Below are 15496 nucleotides of genomic sequence, written 5' to 3'. Positions count from 1 at the left end.
GCACAGTGGAGGAACTGAGCTATGAGTGTCATCATTTGTTTGTTCCCAGTGATGACACTTGCGTTCTCTTTCTCACAGATTTGGAGGCTTTTACAGCTGGGAGGACTCAAGGTCAGCCACATGGTCCTCCAGCGCCTCAGCTATCACCTTCGCATTCTGCCCTGCAGAGCCGCAGGTAAGTATGTGAAGGAGGGACTGGGGCTGGATTCCAGAGTCTTGATCCTGGGCAGGCAGTCAGACGCCTCTTCTCCTGTGATGTGGGGGAGGGGAAGCAGGAACAAAGCCACTGGTCCCACGCTGCTGAGGACCATGATGAGCGTCAGTCTGGCCAGTTCTCCTCCAGACTCGGGATTTTACTGGCCCTCCAAAGCAAATGGTGGGAGGAGCAGGGAAATGCAGCCCTGCAAGTTTTGTCTTTCCCTACCCAGAAGGAGGTGAAGCCAGAAGGACACTGCCAGGACACAAGCCCTGGTGTCACCCCTGTTGATATAGTTCCGGTTGTCTGGTACTTTCAGCATCACGAAGCCTCAGAACAGCATGCATGGGACCCTCATCCTGATTTATTTGTTTTCTGCTCTGCCTTGGCTTCCCGAGGGCATATCCATAAGGGAGGGGGCTTGTCCATACACTCTTACGGAACAAGTTTTGTTGTTGTTTTTAAGTAAGCTCTGTGCCCAATGTGAGGCTTGAATGAGAGCCCCGAGAACAAGGGTCACCTACTCTACTGACTGAGCCAGCCAGGTGCCCCTGAACAAATATTTTGGACACTGTGCCAGGATGTGGAAAAACAAGGGTGAAAAAGACATAGGTGTCCTTTGGAGCTCATGTCCCAGCGTGGGGTTCCAGAAGTCACTCCGAGGTTAGTAGAAGTCATATGTGCCGAGAGCAGACCTCCAGTTAACTGCTTCTGTCTTTCTGCATACCCTGAGTTTATCCCCAACTGTTTGTTTTGAAAAATTTTAAACCTAGAAAAGTTACCTAGATTCACCAGCTCTTTACACTTTGCAGTATTTATTGATTCTCTCTCTTAGACACACACATGCAAGCACTTCATTTTTCCTTTTTTTCCCCGCTCTGAACCATTTGGTAATGAATTGAAAACATTATCAGCTATCAGTCCAAATGCCCTACGTACCCTAAGTACAATGAACAAGGATACAAGGATATTATTTTAAAGATTTTATTTATTTATTTGACAGACAGATCACAAGTAGGCAGAGGCAGGCAGAGAGAGGGAAAGCAGGAGCGGAGAGTGTGATGCGAGACTCCATCCCAGGACCCTGAGATCATGACCTGAGCCGAAGGCAGAGGCTCAACCCACTAAGCCACCAAGGATATTATTTTAAATAATCAGAATACAGGGGCACCTGGGTGGCTCAGTTGTGAAGCGTCTGCCTTTGGCTCAGGTCATGATCCCAGGGTCCTGGGATTAAGCCCCGCATCAGGCTCCCTGCTCAGCGGGGAGCCTGCTTCTTCTTCTCCTACTTCCCCTGCTTGTGTTCCTCTCTCTCTGTGTCTCTCTCTGTCAAGTAAATAAAAATCTTAAAAAAAAAAAATAGAATACAATTATCATACTCAGGAAAATTAACATCATTTTAATACTATAAGGAGCCCATAATCAAATTTCTCCAATTGCCCTTATAATGTCCTTGACAGGTTTTTTTGTTCCCCAACCCAGGGTCCAATCAGAGATCCTGCACTGCTTTTGGTTGTCACATCTCTATAGTCTGTTTCTGCTAGAACACTTTATACTTCCCTGCCTTTTTAAATTTGGTCAGTGTTTTTGCAAAGTCTTTTCCAAGCAGAATGTCCCTTAATTTAGATCTGTGCATCATTTCCTCTTTATCAGACTGAAGGTACATTCAGCTGCTCAGGATGTCTCCATTGTTGTTGTTTTTTTTTTTTTTAAAGGATTTTATTTATTTATTTGACAGAGAAATCACAAGTAGGCAGAGAAGCAGGCAGAGAGAGAGAGGAGGAAGCAGGCTCCCTGCCAAGCAGAGAGCCCGATGTGGGGCTCCATCCCAGGACCCTGAGATCATGACCTGAGCCTAAGGCAGAGGCTTAATCCATTGAACCACCCAGGAGCCCAAGATGTCTTCATTGTAAAGGGACATTTTTTCTTTGTAATTCATAAGTAACCTGAGAATGTGGAAATGTCTGGTTCTCCTACAGTCTTTCACCCCATGATTTGAGCATTCGTGGACGATCCTTTCCTCAATCAGTTGCTCCAGCGGTCCTTGCAAAATGGTGATGTTTTTGTCATTTAGCTGGTATCATTTGCATGTCCTGGTTTAAGCTTTCTGAACTTCTCATGAAATTTTTGGCTTACAGATGTTTTGTCGGTAACACAATGGTGGTTAGTCTGTGCCAGGCATGCCTTGCTTTATGTCCAGTATCTTCTAAAATCTCCACAGCACACCTGCAGGGCAGGATTCATGATTCATCATCGGTCTCAGGGCCGGGATTAGTGGTTTAGTGACTTGCTCAGTGACTGAGCCAGGATTCAAACTCCCTCTTTTAACTGCTTTGCAGTATTGTCTGCGTGCATGATAATAATATTATTTTACCATTCCTCACTAACCACAGATGTCGCTTTTCCAGCTGTCCAGTGAAACTCAACAGTGGGCTCTTCTGACCACTCCCATAGATCATTTACAACATTCAGATGATGCCTGGCAGAACAGACCGCACTGTGTTTGACCCGCCTGTGTGTGACCAGCTGGGACCAAGGCTTTGATGCGTTCTGCTTGGTTGAATGTATCTTACTGTCCACTTTGTCCACATTCTTCATATTTTGCAGAGGACTCAGTCTTTTTGGTTTAATTGCTGACAGCATCCAGTTTTCTGGATCCTGCTGAGAACCCCAAATCAAGCATACTCCCTAAAAAATGGATGGCCCCAAATGCATGCATATTTATGGTACAGATGTTGGATGTGGCATTCTCAGGTTGGGCCAGAAGCGTGTTGACTGAGCGTCTCTGGGATCAAGACCTGTGCAAGATTTCAGAAGGCAGTAACACAGTCACCTCACAGGGAGCCTCCCACTCCCAAGACAGAACTGAAGTTGTGCAACAACCACAGGGTCCTTTGTGTGCCTGGGGTCCCTGACCCTGTCCTGACTGGCCAGGAAACTCTTTTAAGCGGAGACTAACACACCAAGAGCAGAATTGGGCAGGAACTGGGGCTTTCCAGTCCAAAGCAGGATATTTTGCAATTGCAGTGATAACCTTTCACAACAGGGAGAAATTCTGAGGCATGGACTTGCCTTTTTTTTTTTTTTTTTTTAAAGAGCATGCAAGCAGAGTTTGGGGGGAAGAGGGGCAGAATGAGCGGAGAGAATCTCAAACAGACTCCCCACTGAGCTCGGAGCCCCACACTGGGCTTGATCTCACAACCCTGAGATGATGACCTTAGCTGAAACCAAGAGTCAGTCGCTCGACTGAGCCACCTAGTTGCTCCGAGGCATGAACGTGTAAGGTAGTGGCATTTCTAGGTCAAGAGGAGCTGAAAGAGGTTCCAGTTTTTGAGGTTCCAGTATTTTTTTTTTTAAAGATTTTATTTTTTTATTTGACAGTGAGAGATCACAAGTAGGCAGAGAGGCAGGCAGAGAGAGAGAGAGGAGGAAGCAGGCTCTCTGCTGAGCAGAGAGCCCGATGCGGGACTCGATCCCAGGACCCTGAGATCATGACCTGAGCTGAAGGCAGCGGCTTAACCCACTGAGCCACCCAGGCGCCCCCAGTATTTTTTTTTTTAAATGAAGAAATGTGAAAAGACAATTATAGCTCTCGGGATGCCTTTTAAATGTCTGAACAGTTGTAGTGGAGTGTCTATGAAATCTGTCTTGTGCCTCCGTGACTGTACGTGTGCCCTTATTTGGGAACAACATGACATCCATCGCACGGTGCGAGCAGAGGGACCTCAACCTCTGCTCTTATCCTAAGTAACGCACAGCCCAGACATCTGGGTTTCATCTTTCTTACTCCACGAGAGTTTCACTTTCTAACACATTCATTTTTGCATCACTTTGAGATGTTTTAAGTCAATATGTATTACTTTTGTAAAAGAAAAGAAAAGAGTTTTAAGAAGTATTTTATAATTAGCTTAGCCTCGAAGGGGATATCAGTCCTGTCCCCACAACCATCATGATAAAAGGTGTGTGGTATTTAAATATAGTATATATCAGTTATTGAGAGAGTCTTAGGCAAGATCATGAAAGAGTTCCTGTGTTAATCCGGAGCTGGAAATAACAGATCCCACTGTGACCCAAACTCTTCCTCACTCTCCAGTATATTGAATTTTAAGGGAGAAATGTGAGACTTTGAGAGGCTAATGTCTCAATCTCAACATGAAGTTCCAGGCAATGAACTTTCCACTGAGAAACATACTTGTAACTCTGCTTCCTGAGAGCGAACCAAGTTCTGGTGCAGCCTCCAACCTCCTGAGCAGGATGGAAACGGAGAGAAAGGCAGCTTCTTAGGTGGCCTTGACCTGTGGAGGTTGTACAGTAGTTGGGCCAGAATAGTTCCTGGATTGGTTTGCCAGTGAGAGTTTCATTTGCAGTATGGTAACGCCAAGCAAGAAGCTTTATGTCCTCTAAAGTGCTATACACATTATTGATTCAGATTGTTAAATCTAGATGGAGGATAAGTGAGTATTCATTTTACTCTAATTTTTTATTGTACTTAAACGTTTTGTAATTTAAAGCACTGAAAAAAAAATTGTTTTACCAATATTTCTAGGGACCCTTTTGGGAGGCTGTCTGTGAGGATAGTCCCTGACCGCCAAAGGCTTACAGGTTAGCGAAGAAGAACCCAGGTGCCTGGAAAGGCAAGTGCTCTCCCTTGCCTTGCACCCTTTGAGGTTCGGTTTACGTAATCGGCTCCCACTCCCACCTCCCCGTCGTTTTCACCAGTCCCAGAGCTGCCCTGGGTGCTTGGGTCATGCCTACTAGCAGTGGGGGGAGAAACGGGACTCCCAAGATCTAGGGCGTGTGGCCTGGGCCAGTTACTAGATATCAGAGTTTGTTTCCAGTTAAATGGGCGGTTTGGGAATTTCAATGAGGTAATGTATGCAAAAGAGCCTGGCTCCGTGGGTCAGCGTCAGCTAGGTCCTTTGATGCTCCAGCGTCCCGCGCAGCGCCCGGCTTAGCCGTGGGCGACGTCCGAGGGCGGGCCAGGTGATCCCCGGCTCCGCACAGACGTGACCTCTGAGTCCCCTCCGCCCACAGCGCGCGGTTCCCTGCTGCCGCGCTTCCTTCCGCGCGTGGGGGCAGGAAGACGCCCCTCCGCGGGTCTCACGCCCGGCGGCAACTCCCCTGGGGCAGTCCCTTGTAGGGGAAGCGACTCCAACCTCGTAGGGGAAGCTGGACGGGGTTTGTCTGCGGCAAGCGTAGCCTGAAGATAAAAGGGAAGTGTCAGCGCCGAGCCCCGACAGGTAGGCTGGCAGGCACTGGGGGCGAGATCAGCTGGCACGCTGACTCCGGGGCCCCGCGGGCTCTGCGGGAAATAGGGAGAGCCCCAGGACGCACCACGCGCCAGGAGGCGGGCTCCCCGGACGCCGCGTGGTCCGTCCGAGCGCGACGCCCTAAACTACATCTCCCAGGGGGGCCCGGGAGTGAGCTGAGCCAATCGGAGGGTGAGTGGGCGGGCTCAGCCGGGCCTGTGTCTCCCAGCGGGCACCCGAGCGGGGCGCTGTGATCCCGGTCGGAAACCCCAGCGTCCTATGGCTGTGTCTCCACAGAGCGGCCAGCGCCCGGCGCGGAGGAGGAGTGGTGGTCGCCTCTGGTATCCTGGGCACTACGCCGAGAAGTGCAGTCGATGCGGCCACCAGCTGCCTGGGGTTGACAGGGCGCGGGTGCCCACAACCCTTCACCCTTTAAGAGCCGCTAGACCTCGTTCAGTCGTGTTTCCGGCAAGTATCTATCGAATGCCTGCTGTGCACCTGTTGCTGTGCACCTGTTGTCGGGGCCGAAGACAGACAGGTCAGGCGGCACCCCTGCCCCAGAGCGCGTGTCTCCTGGCTTGCGGGGGTGCAGGGGTGGGGTGGTCTCCTCTTGCGGCGAGAGCAGTGAAAGGAATCCGTTCAGCCCAACGCCAGCACTGTCGTCTTGTCGGTTTTCAAACACCAGGAACCCTAGGGTACCGATTCTTAAATTTCTCTCTATCGCGATTGATTTTTTGAAAAATCCAGGGAAATGTTGTGGGCAGTGGAGATAATGGTTTTGTTCAGAAAAAAAGCATATGGACCCGCAGTTTCGTGTGTCATTTCAGGGGATTTATGACTTCTGAAGTCCGCCTGGTGGAACGGGGCACGGAGTTCTAGGCCTGGACCCTCCCGTCAGTTAAAGCCGCCGGTACTTTTTGTTTCACATGTTTCACCTTCCTTTGATCCAGAGGGCGGAGTTGGGCAGGAACACCCAGCCAGATGGTCTATCTGTATTTCTAGTCCCAACATTCTGTTTAAGTCCTTCCTATCAAGACTACTTTCTAGTCTCTGGTAAGCATAACCAGACTATATTTACCTCCATGGTAGTGGGAGGGGCACCTTCTTACCCAAATCCTTGTCACTCTTGTGAAAGGATCCCTTGCCTGCCACTCTAGCCAATTAGTTAGAAACTGTAAACGGGGGGGCGCCTGGGTGGCTCAGTGGGTTAAGCCGCTGCCTTCGGCTCAGGTCATGATCTCAGGGTCCTGGGATCGAGTCCCGCATCAGGCTCTCTGCTCAGCAGGGAGCCTGCTTCCCTATCTCTCTCTCTCTCTGGCTGCCTCTCCGTCTACTTGTGATTTCTCTCTGTCAAATTAATAAAATCTTTAAAAAAAAAAAAAAAAAAAAAGAAACTGTAAACGGCTTAAATGACTAACCAGGTGACTGGCTGAGGAAATTTTGGTAAAACTGTTCTATGAACTGTACCGCATCCATTGAAAATGTGCAGTGGGTGTTTGTATGCTTATGTGAGGAGGTAGTCAATATGTAAGGAGAAAAAAGCATGTTTACAGTATAACATGACAGTATAATCCCATGTTTGTAAATATCAGGAAAAATACTTTTTAAAAACTTAAATATCTGAAGGGGGGGACAAAAAATAACATGGCAACCTGTAGAGAGTAGAATTAGGGATAGAGGTTGTGCTTTTCACTCTGTGTCCTTTATATGTTTTTGTGTTCTTCAGTGAGCAATTTAAACATTTTATGACATATGAAACATTGTCCCTGAATATATTCTAAGTGTAAAATAATAAGGCAAAACAAAATATCGCAAGCTAATGTTAGAGGAAGACTTTCATGTGTTGCTCATTAATTTCTTTGTTTATTTGTTTATGTAAGTATGTAGGCTCCATGACCAACATGGGGCTCAAACTCATCACCCTGAGGTTGAGAGTCACACGCTCTACCAACTGAGCCAGCCAGGCACCCATGCTCAGTATTTTTTATAACAAAAACATAAACCTCATATACTGGAATATTTTTTCACTGCAGTGTAGAGGATTAGGAAAATGGTTTTTAAAAAGCAGACTGTGCCATTAAAGAAACACATGTATGAGATTTTCAAACAATGTGTGAGGTTTGCCAATACTGGAGAAACAGCACAGACCTGCCTTTAGAGTTAAATTCACATACATACACGCACACCCACAGCAGGCATCAGATTAATGCAGACACAGACAAGGGAAAGCATAAGGTCCAGTGTCCTGACTTCCTTGAAGTTACAGAGCAGAAGCTATAATTTAAAAACTGTGATTGAGATAAGCTGAAATGACTAAAAGGCCATTTGCCCAGGAAGACCTGAGTATTTGCACAAGAGCCTTCACACAGGGCAGTACCTAGCCCTGCATCCCTGCCCAATTCAGGGGTCACTTTCCTTGCATCCTGTAGAGGGCCCTCCCACGTGGTCTCTAGGGCTGCCTGTGGAAGCACAGTGGGTACCACTCTCCCATTCCTCATCCACAAGGACAATCTGCAAAAGCCAGCATTTGGAAACAGTTCATGCTGCAGGAAGTAGATAGAAAACAACTGTACAAGTCGAAGCTAAAATCAGACATCAAAGACCACAGAAAACATTTTCCAAGGTTGATGTAGTTGTGGTGGGGATCAAAAGACCAAAAATCATAGCCTTGGAACTGCAATGGGTGATACTTATGCTTGAAGCTAACATATACTGGGCACTTTGTGTGTGTATTCTCAGCGAGAATACGGTGCCTACAGTTAACCAGTTGTGTGACACTGGCTGAGCGATGGACCTGTCCGCTTTTTCACTTTTTCAGCCTTGATTGTACCTATATGAGGTACCTGGAATAGTCAAATCCAGAGACAGAAAGTAGAATCTTGTTTAACAGGCTGAGAATGGAGGGTAATGGAGAGTTATTTAATGATTAGAATTTCAGTCTGGGCTGACGAAAAAAGTTCTGGGGATGGGTGGTAGTGACGGTTGTACAACAATGTGAATGCACTTAATGCCACTGAATTGTACACATAACAATTGTTAAAATGGTAAATTTTATGTTATGTATATTTTACCATGCCAAAACCCTAAAAAATGCACATTCCCCTTGATTCAATTATTCTATTTTGGGGAGTATCCTAAAAAAAAATTATTGAGTAAATACAAAGTTGCATTACAAGATGTCCATTACGGAATTGCTTATTAAACCAAGAATTGGAAACAACCTAAAATGTCCATCAGTAGAGGAGGTAGTAAGTACAATGGCGGTGCACCATACACTAGCATACTGTGCATCTGATCAGAGTAAGAAAGCCCTGTTCATGTTGAGCCAGGCACACTGTTATTAAAAGGCAAATTGGGAAAACATGTGCACATAATAAATACATCTATGTGAACACAGCAGAAGGAGACTGACAGAACGTACAGCCAACTGTTACCTATAAAAATGAGAAGTGAAATAAGGAGGTGATGAAAAGTTTCCTCATTTTCTTTGTATACATCTTGATTCTTTGACTCTTGTACAGTGACTATTCATGCATAACTGTTGTTACATAAAAACACCTCAGAAGCTAGTGGTATAAAAACGCTTTTATTCTCATGATTTTGTGGTCAGGATTTTGAGCAGGATGCAGGAGGGATAACTTATGTCTGCTTCGTGACTAGAGCTCCACCTGGGGTGGCTCCTGTGTCTGGAGATTGCTAGAACGGCTGTGATTGACTGGGGTTATGGGTCTGGGGCCTCAGTGCTGGCTCTCTGCAGGTGACTGCTTGTTTCTTCTCCCCCTTATTCTGCTGGGACTGGAATATCCACGTGACTTCCTCCCTTGTGTGTGGTGTGCCTGGGCGGGGCTGGCTGGAACAGCGAGAGTTTGCTGCACATCCATTTCTGTCTCTGGGCATAGCTTGGGCTTCCTCGCAGCACGGCAGTCTCAAAATAATCAGCCTTCTTAAATGGCGGCTGGTGTTCCCAGAGATAGCTCTCCAGGAAGCCTCTGGCAATAGCTTTAAGACTTCTTAGGTAGTCCCAGAAAGTCACTTCCAATTCATTCTGTTGTCTAAGCATGTCACTAAGGTTGGTCTAGGAACCCCCTCTCAAGTAATAAGAATGTGTGGCTGTTTTTAACCTACCACACTTAATCTAATGTTAAAAATAAAGACATCACAGGAAATACAACCTGACCTTTGATTTATAGTGACCTTCATTCGAGCAGAGCACACCCACCTCTTTCATTTCTCTTAGCAGTCATGGCAAATGTAGTCTCTTTGGAGATCCTGGAGGCCTGTTGCTTCCTTCCAAGTTTCTTAGGCCATTCTGCAAATTAACGTTTAGCTCAGTGGTTCTTGTCTTCAGTTTCATATTAGAATCATCTGGGGAGGTGGCGCCTGGGTGGTTCAGTTGGTTAAGCGACTGCCTTCAGCTCAGGTGATGATCTCAGGGTCCTGTGATTGACCCCACATCAGGATCCCTGCTCAGCGGGGAGCCTGCTTCTCCCTCTCCCTCTGCTGCTCCCCCTGCTTGTGCATACTTTCTTTCTCCCCCTCTCTCCAATGAATAAATTAAAAAATCTTTTAAAAAAAGAATCATTTGCGGAGCTTTAGAAAATCTTGCTGCCCGAACCACATACATACATACATACATTGTACCCAGGTGCTATGGTCTGCATGTTTGTGCCCCATTAATGGGAGTGATGCTCTTGTATACAAGACCTACAGAGCTCCCAAGTCCCTTCCACCATGTGAGGACGCAAAGGTTGGCAATCTGAAACCCAGAAGAGGGCACCCACCTGACCATACTGGCACCCTGATTTCTCATAGTCTCCAGAGGATGAGAAATAATTTCTGGGGTGCCTGACTGGCTCGGTCGATGGAGCATGTGACTCTTGATCTCAGGGTTGTGAGCTTGAGCCCCACATTGGGCATAGATATTACTTAAAACCTTTTTTTAAGGTTTTATTTATTTGACAGAAAGAGAGAGAGAAAGATCATGAATAGGCAGAGAGGCAGGCAGAGGAGGAGGGGAAAGCAGGCTCCCTGCTGGGCAGAGAGCCCGATGCGGGGCTTGATCCCAGGACCCTGAGATCATGACCTGAGCTGAAGGTAGAGAGGCTTAACCTACTGAGCCACCCAGGCGCCCAAAATAGAACCTTTTAAGAAGGGAGAGATTTCTGTTGTTTATAATCTACCTAAGCTGTAATAACTACAGTAGCCCTAATGGACCAAGATAGCAGGGGTCAGACTTATTCTGCCCAGATCACTAAGCTAGAAATGAGAGAGGATTTCAGGACTAGTACTCATTTCAGAATTAAAGATCATAGTTTCCTGGAGTGCCCTTTGTACATTTTGTACATGTGAAGATGACTGCATGTGCAGGAGGGCTAGGGGTGCTGTGTCTCACCCTTGCCTCTACTGTGCCCCCACCATGTCATGAGCCCCTTGGAGGCCCAGTCACCAGTCTGTTCCCTGATTTCCTTGATTTTAGTTTAGACAACACAGTGAAAGAATCCCTGCAAATTCTGAAAGGTCACAACTGAAAATTTCTTAACGTGGTCCGTGTGGGTTTTTTCTCCTTTCAAGAAGACAAACAGCTGTGGCATCTTTGGGAAGACTGTCAGAGATGGAGAAAGGGATGAAGCCTCTCCAAGACCCTTTTGCCTTCCGTTCTTACTACTAGTTTAATAGCTAGAGCTATTAAGAATTGCAGTATTGGGGCATCTGGGTGGCTCAGCGGGTTAAAGCCTCTGCCTTCAGCTCCGGTCATGATCCCAGGGTCCTGGGATCAAGCCCTGCATCAGGCTCTTTGCTCAGCAGGGAGCCTGCTTCCTCCTCTCTCTCTCTCTGCCTGCCTCTCTGCCTACTTGTGATCTCTGTCAAATAAATAAATAAAATCTTTAAAAAAAGAATTGCAATATAAAGTCCATAAAATTGTTTTATTTTTAAAATCTCTTAACAAGGGAAGAGGAAGTAAAAAAAAAAAAAAATAGAAAGAGAGAGAGAAAAAAAACCTTAAGGAGGCAGAAGGGGAAGCAACCTGAACTCCTCTTCCTTGCTTCCCCTTTACACAAGCACCAAGAGTGCTTCCAAAGCAACAAAAATACTTGAGAGGTCCAAGAGTTAACACTTGTGTTCCACAAATAGAACCCTTGTTTTCTAGGGCCTTGGGGATACTTCACAAGCCTTATCAGATTAAGTCGACAGGAAAACCTAAATGAATTTTTCAAGGAGAGTAGAATGAACCTCATTTTCTAATCAATGCAGGAAAAAACTCTTAGAGGAAAATTTTCTTCACAAATTGACCAACTCTTGGCTAAAAGGGGAAATAAAAACTGCAATGACAAGCTATTTTGAAATGATCAATGAGAATATTGTATATTAAAACTACGGTGAGTAACCAGAGCTGCACTTAGAGGAAAACTCATAGCCTTAAGTGCTTTTATCATTAAATAGAGATTAGAAATTAAATACACTGGGGCACTTGAGTGGCACAGTCGGTTAAGCATCTGACTCTTGGTTTCAGCTCAGGTCATGGTCTCAGGGTTGTGATCTCATGGTCATGAGATGGAGCCCCACATTGGGCTCAGCATGGAGTCTGTTTGAAACTGTCTCCTGCCCCTCCCGCTTGTGTGCTTGCTTTCTTTTCAAATAAATAGATCTTTTAACAAAATTAAACACAGTGCTATTTATTGAAAGTTTAATTTGCATGGAAACTGCACTTAAATATATTTTACTTAATCTCTGTAGTACTTACAAGGTGGACACTGTTTTTTCCTCTTTTCAAAACGCTCCCAAGTATAGCGAGGCCTATCCACGCAATGGCCTAGATTCTTCATTTTCAAGAGTATTTCACACCTTTCTTGATTCACTGCTACAAACATTAATGTTTATTATGTATACAGAACTTGAGGGGTGAATAATTCATGTTCTCTACCCTGTAGAACTCCACAGTCAGTGTGTGTGATGTTGATGTACGTATGTTGAAAGGGCAGAAGAAGACACAGGTCATAGTATGATTGTAACTAACCCTTCCAGTTAAGGCAGACTTTTAGTGCTAAAAATAAAGTCTAAACAGAGTACCATGGGAGCCCAGAAGAAAGTGATTTTGCATTGTGGTTGCAGCAAGAGTCGGCTGCAGTGCTTGTGACTACAGTTCAGGGCTTTGTTCCTATTTTGTTTTGTTTTTCCCCTTCAGAATAGTCTCTCTGATGTGGAACTGCTTGATCAAAGAGGAAAAACATTTTAAGATTCATTAAACACGGGCGCCTGGGTGGCTCAGTGGGTTAAGCTGCTGCCTTGGCTCAGGTCATGATCTCAGGGTCCTGGGATCGAGTCCCGCATTGGGCTCTCTGCTCAGCAGGGAGCCTGCTTCCTCCTCTCTCTCTCTGCCTGCCTCTCTGCCTACTTGTAATCTCTCTGTCAAATAAATAAATAAAATCTTTAGAAAAAAAAAAAGATTCATTAAACACACCGTCAGACTGCTCTCCATGAAGTGTACTGCATTCACAGGGTCTCTCCTCTGTCAGGAGATGTTGGTGTCTAGGAAGGTCTGAATTAAGGAAGCTTTTCCCACAGCGGGGGTCCTAGTGAGGCTCCTTTCCTGAATGAGTCCCTGATGCTCAGGGAGACCAATGTTGAGAGACTCTCCAGGGTGAACTTCTCAGGGTTCCATCTGTACAGAGTGGTCTGATGCTCTATTAGTTCTGCTAAATCTTGTGATTTCCAGGTTAATTTTCTCATTTCTTTTTCATTTTTGTTTTTAAACAGAACCACAGCATTCTACACAAACGTAACAGTGAATGGATCTGGAGTTCCCAGGTTTTTTGTGCTTTGAAGAAGCTTCTCTCTCCCGTTTATTATTTAAATTTTAGTTAACATACAGTGCAATATTGGATTCTGGAGTAGAATGGAGTGACTCATCACTTACACACAACACCCAGGGCTCATCACAAGTGCCTTCTTTAATGTCCCATTACCCATTTGTCCCTCCCCCACCTCCCTCCATCAACCCTCACGTTTATTCTCTATCATTAGGAATCACTTATGGCTTGTTTCCCTCTCCCCTTCTTTCCCTTTCCCATATGCTCATCTGTTTTCCTACTTGAATTCCACATATGAGTGAGATCATATGGTATTTGTCTTTCTCTGACTTACTTCATTTAGCACTGTAGCTCCATCTGTCATTGCAAATGGCAAGATTCCATTATTTTTGATGGCTGAGTAATATTCCTGTGTGTGGGTACGCGAGCACACGCACATGTGCCTATGTTTGTATCACATCTTTATCCGTTCATCAGTCGATGCACACTTGGGCTCACTCCATAGTTCAGTTATTGCTGATAATGCTGCTGTAAACATCAGGGGGCAGGTGCCTCTTCGAATTTGTGTTTTGGTACCTTTGGGTCAAATACTTACTAGTGCAGTTGCTGGACTAGGGTGGTTCCATTTTCAACTTTCTGAGGAGTCTCCAAACTCTTCTCCAGAGTGGCTGCACCTGTTTCCATTCCCACCAACAGTGCAGGAAGAGTTGCCCTTTGTCCACATCTTGTTTCTTGTGTTGTTGATTTGAGCCATTCTCACATGTGTGAGGTGCATCTCATTGTGGTTTTAATTTGTATTTCCCTGATGCTGAGTGATGTTGAGCATCTTTTCATGTATCTGTAAGCCATCTGATGTCTTTTTCGGAAAAGTGTCCATATTTTTCTGCCCATTTCTTAACTAGGTTATTTGTTTTCTGGGGGTTGAGCTTGGTAAGTCTTTATAGATTTTGGATACTAACCCTTTATCAGATATGTCATTTGCAGATATCTTTTCCAATTCTGTAGGCAGCTTTTTAGTTTTGCTGATTGTTTCCTTTACTGCACGGGAGATTTTTATCTTGATGAGGTTGTCCCAATAGTTCGTTTTTGAGTATGTTCCCTTGCCTCTGGCGACATGTCTAACAAGAAGTTGCTGCAGCCGAGGTTGAAGAGGTTTCTCCCTGTGTTCTCCTCTAGGATTTTGTTTTTAAGTATTTTATTTGTGTGTGAGAAGGAAAGCACACAAGCAGGGGGAGCGGCAGCCAGAAGGAGAAGCAGGCTCCCCACTGAGCAAAGAGCTTGATGCAGAACTTGAACCCAGGACGATGGGATCATGACCTGAGCCGAAGAAAGATGCTTAATGGGCTGAGCCAACCAGGCATCCCTCCTCTAGGATTTTCATGGTTTCATGTCTCACATTTAGGTCTTTCATCCATTTTGAATTTGTTTTTGTGTATGCTACAAGACATCCATTCTCATTCTTCTGCCTGTTGCTGTCCAGTTTTCCCAACACAATTTGTTGAAGAGACTGTGTTTTTTCCATTGGACATTCTTTTCTGCTTTGTCAAAGATTAGTTGACCAAATAGCTGTGGGTACATTTCTGGGTCTCTCCTGATCTTAAAACCCGAGAGAATAAATGAAAATTGAAAATGTCTCCCTGTTCAAAGGGGAAACAAAGTGAGGGGGAGGAAAAGCTGTATTAAACCAGTAACAGGATGATAGAAACCCCTAAGTAAATCTCAAAGCTTTGACTTTTTGTTTTTCTTATATCCAGTGAACATTCACCTTATCTTGAAGCCAAATCCTTGTTTCATTTGGAAATTCCGTCCTTTTCCCCATGGCTCTTCTCTGTGCTCCGCTGGGAAGCTCAGGTCACACTTTGGTACCGGATATCCCTGGCCACAAGAAAGACAGGAAACATAAAGAGTTTGGGTCACCACTGACTATTCCTGGATTCAGGCTGATTTCTGGGGCAGATGGCCTCTTTCTATCTATTTCCTCACTTAGGATGATTTCACCTAGTTCCTGGCAGGCAGTATTTCAGTGTTAAAATAAAACCAAAATGAGGGGAAGGCTTTTGTGCTCAATTCAAGGCTACTGTCCTCCATCTATTCTGTGGACGAGGAGTGAATTAATTCTATGTTAAAAACCAATGCACTAAATTAGTTTTTATATTATCTTTTGAATATTTTATTAAGGGAATTATCTAAGTCAGGACTAAAATGCCAAAAGAAGAGAGAGAGTGTGAGAGGTGTAAAAGTGG

General features: G+C 45.3%; 1 protein-coding gene across 1 annotated transcript in view; it reads left to right on the top strand.

Annotated features, from left to right (window-relative positions):
- The window catches only part of LOC116581452, a 28270-nt gene extending 17052 nt beyond the window's left edge, over positions 1–11218 (top strand). The window contains exons 3-5 of the mRNA XM_032328629.1: positions 79–175; positions 5743–6140; positions 11017–11218. Of these exons, the coding sequence (XP_032184520.1) occupies positions 79–175; positions 5743–6140; positions 11017–11113 (592 nt within the window). The 3' untranslated portion in view covers positions 11114–11218. The remainder of the gene's footprint in view (positions 1–78; positions 176–5742; positions 6141–11016) is intronic.
- Positions 11219–15496: the final 4278 nt, after the last annotated feature.

Source organism: Mustela erminea, chromosome 20 (assembly GCF_009829155.1).
Source record: "Mustela erminea isolate mMusErm1 chromosome 20, mMusErm1.Pri, whole genome shotgun sequence".
Lineage (NCBI taxonomy): Eukaryota > Metazoa > Chordata > Mammalia > Carnivora > Mustelidae > Mustela > Mustela erminea.
The sequence above is the reverse complement of the archived record's forward strand: the minus strand, read 5'-3'. Positions and strand labels throughout refer to the sequence as shown.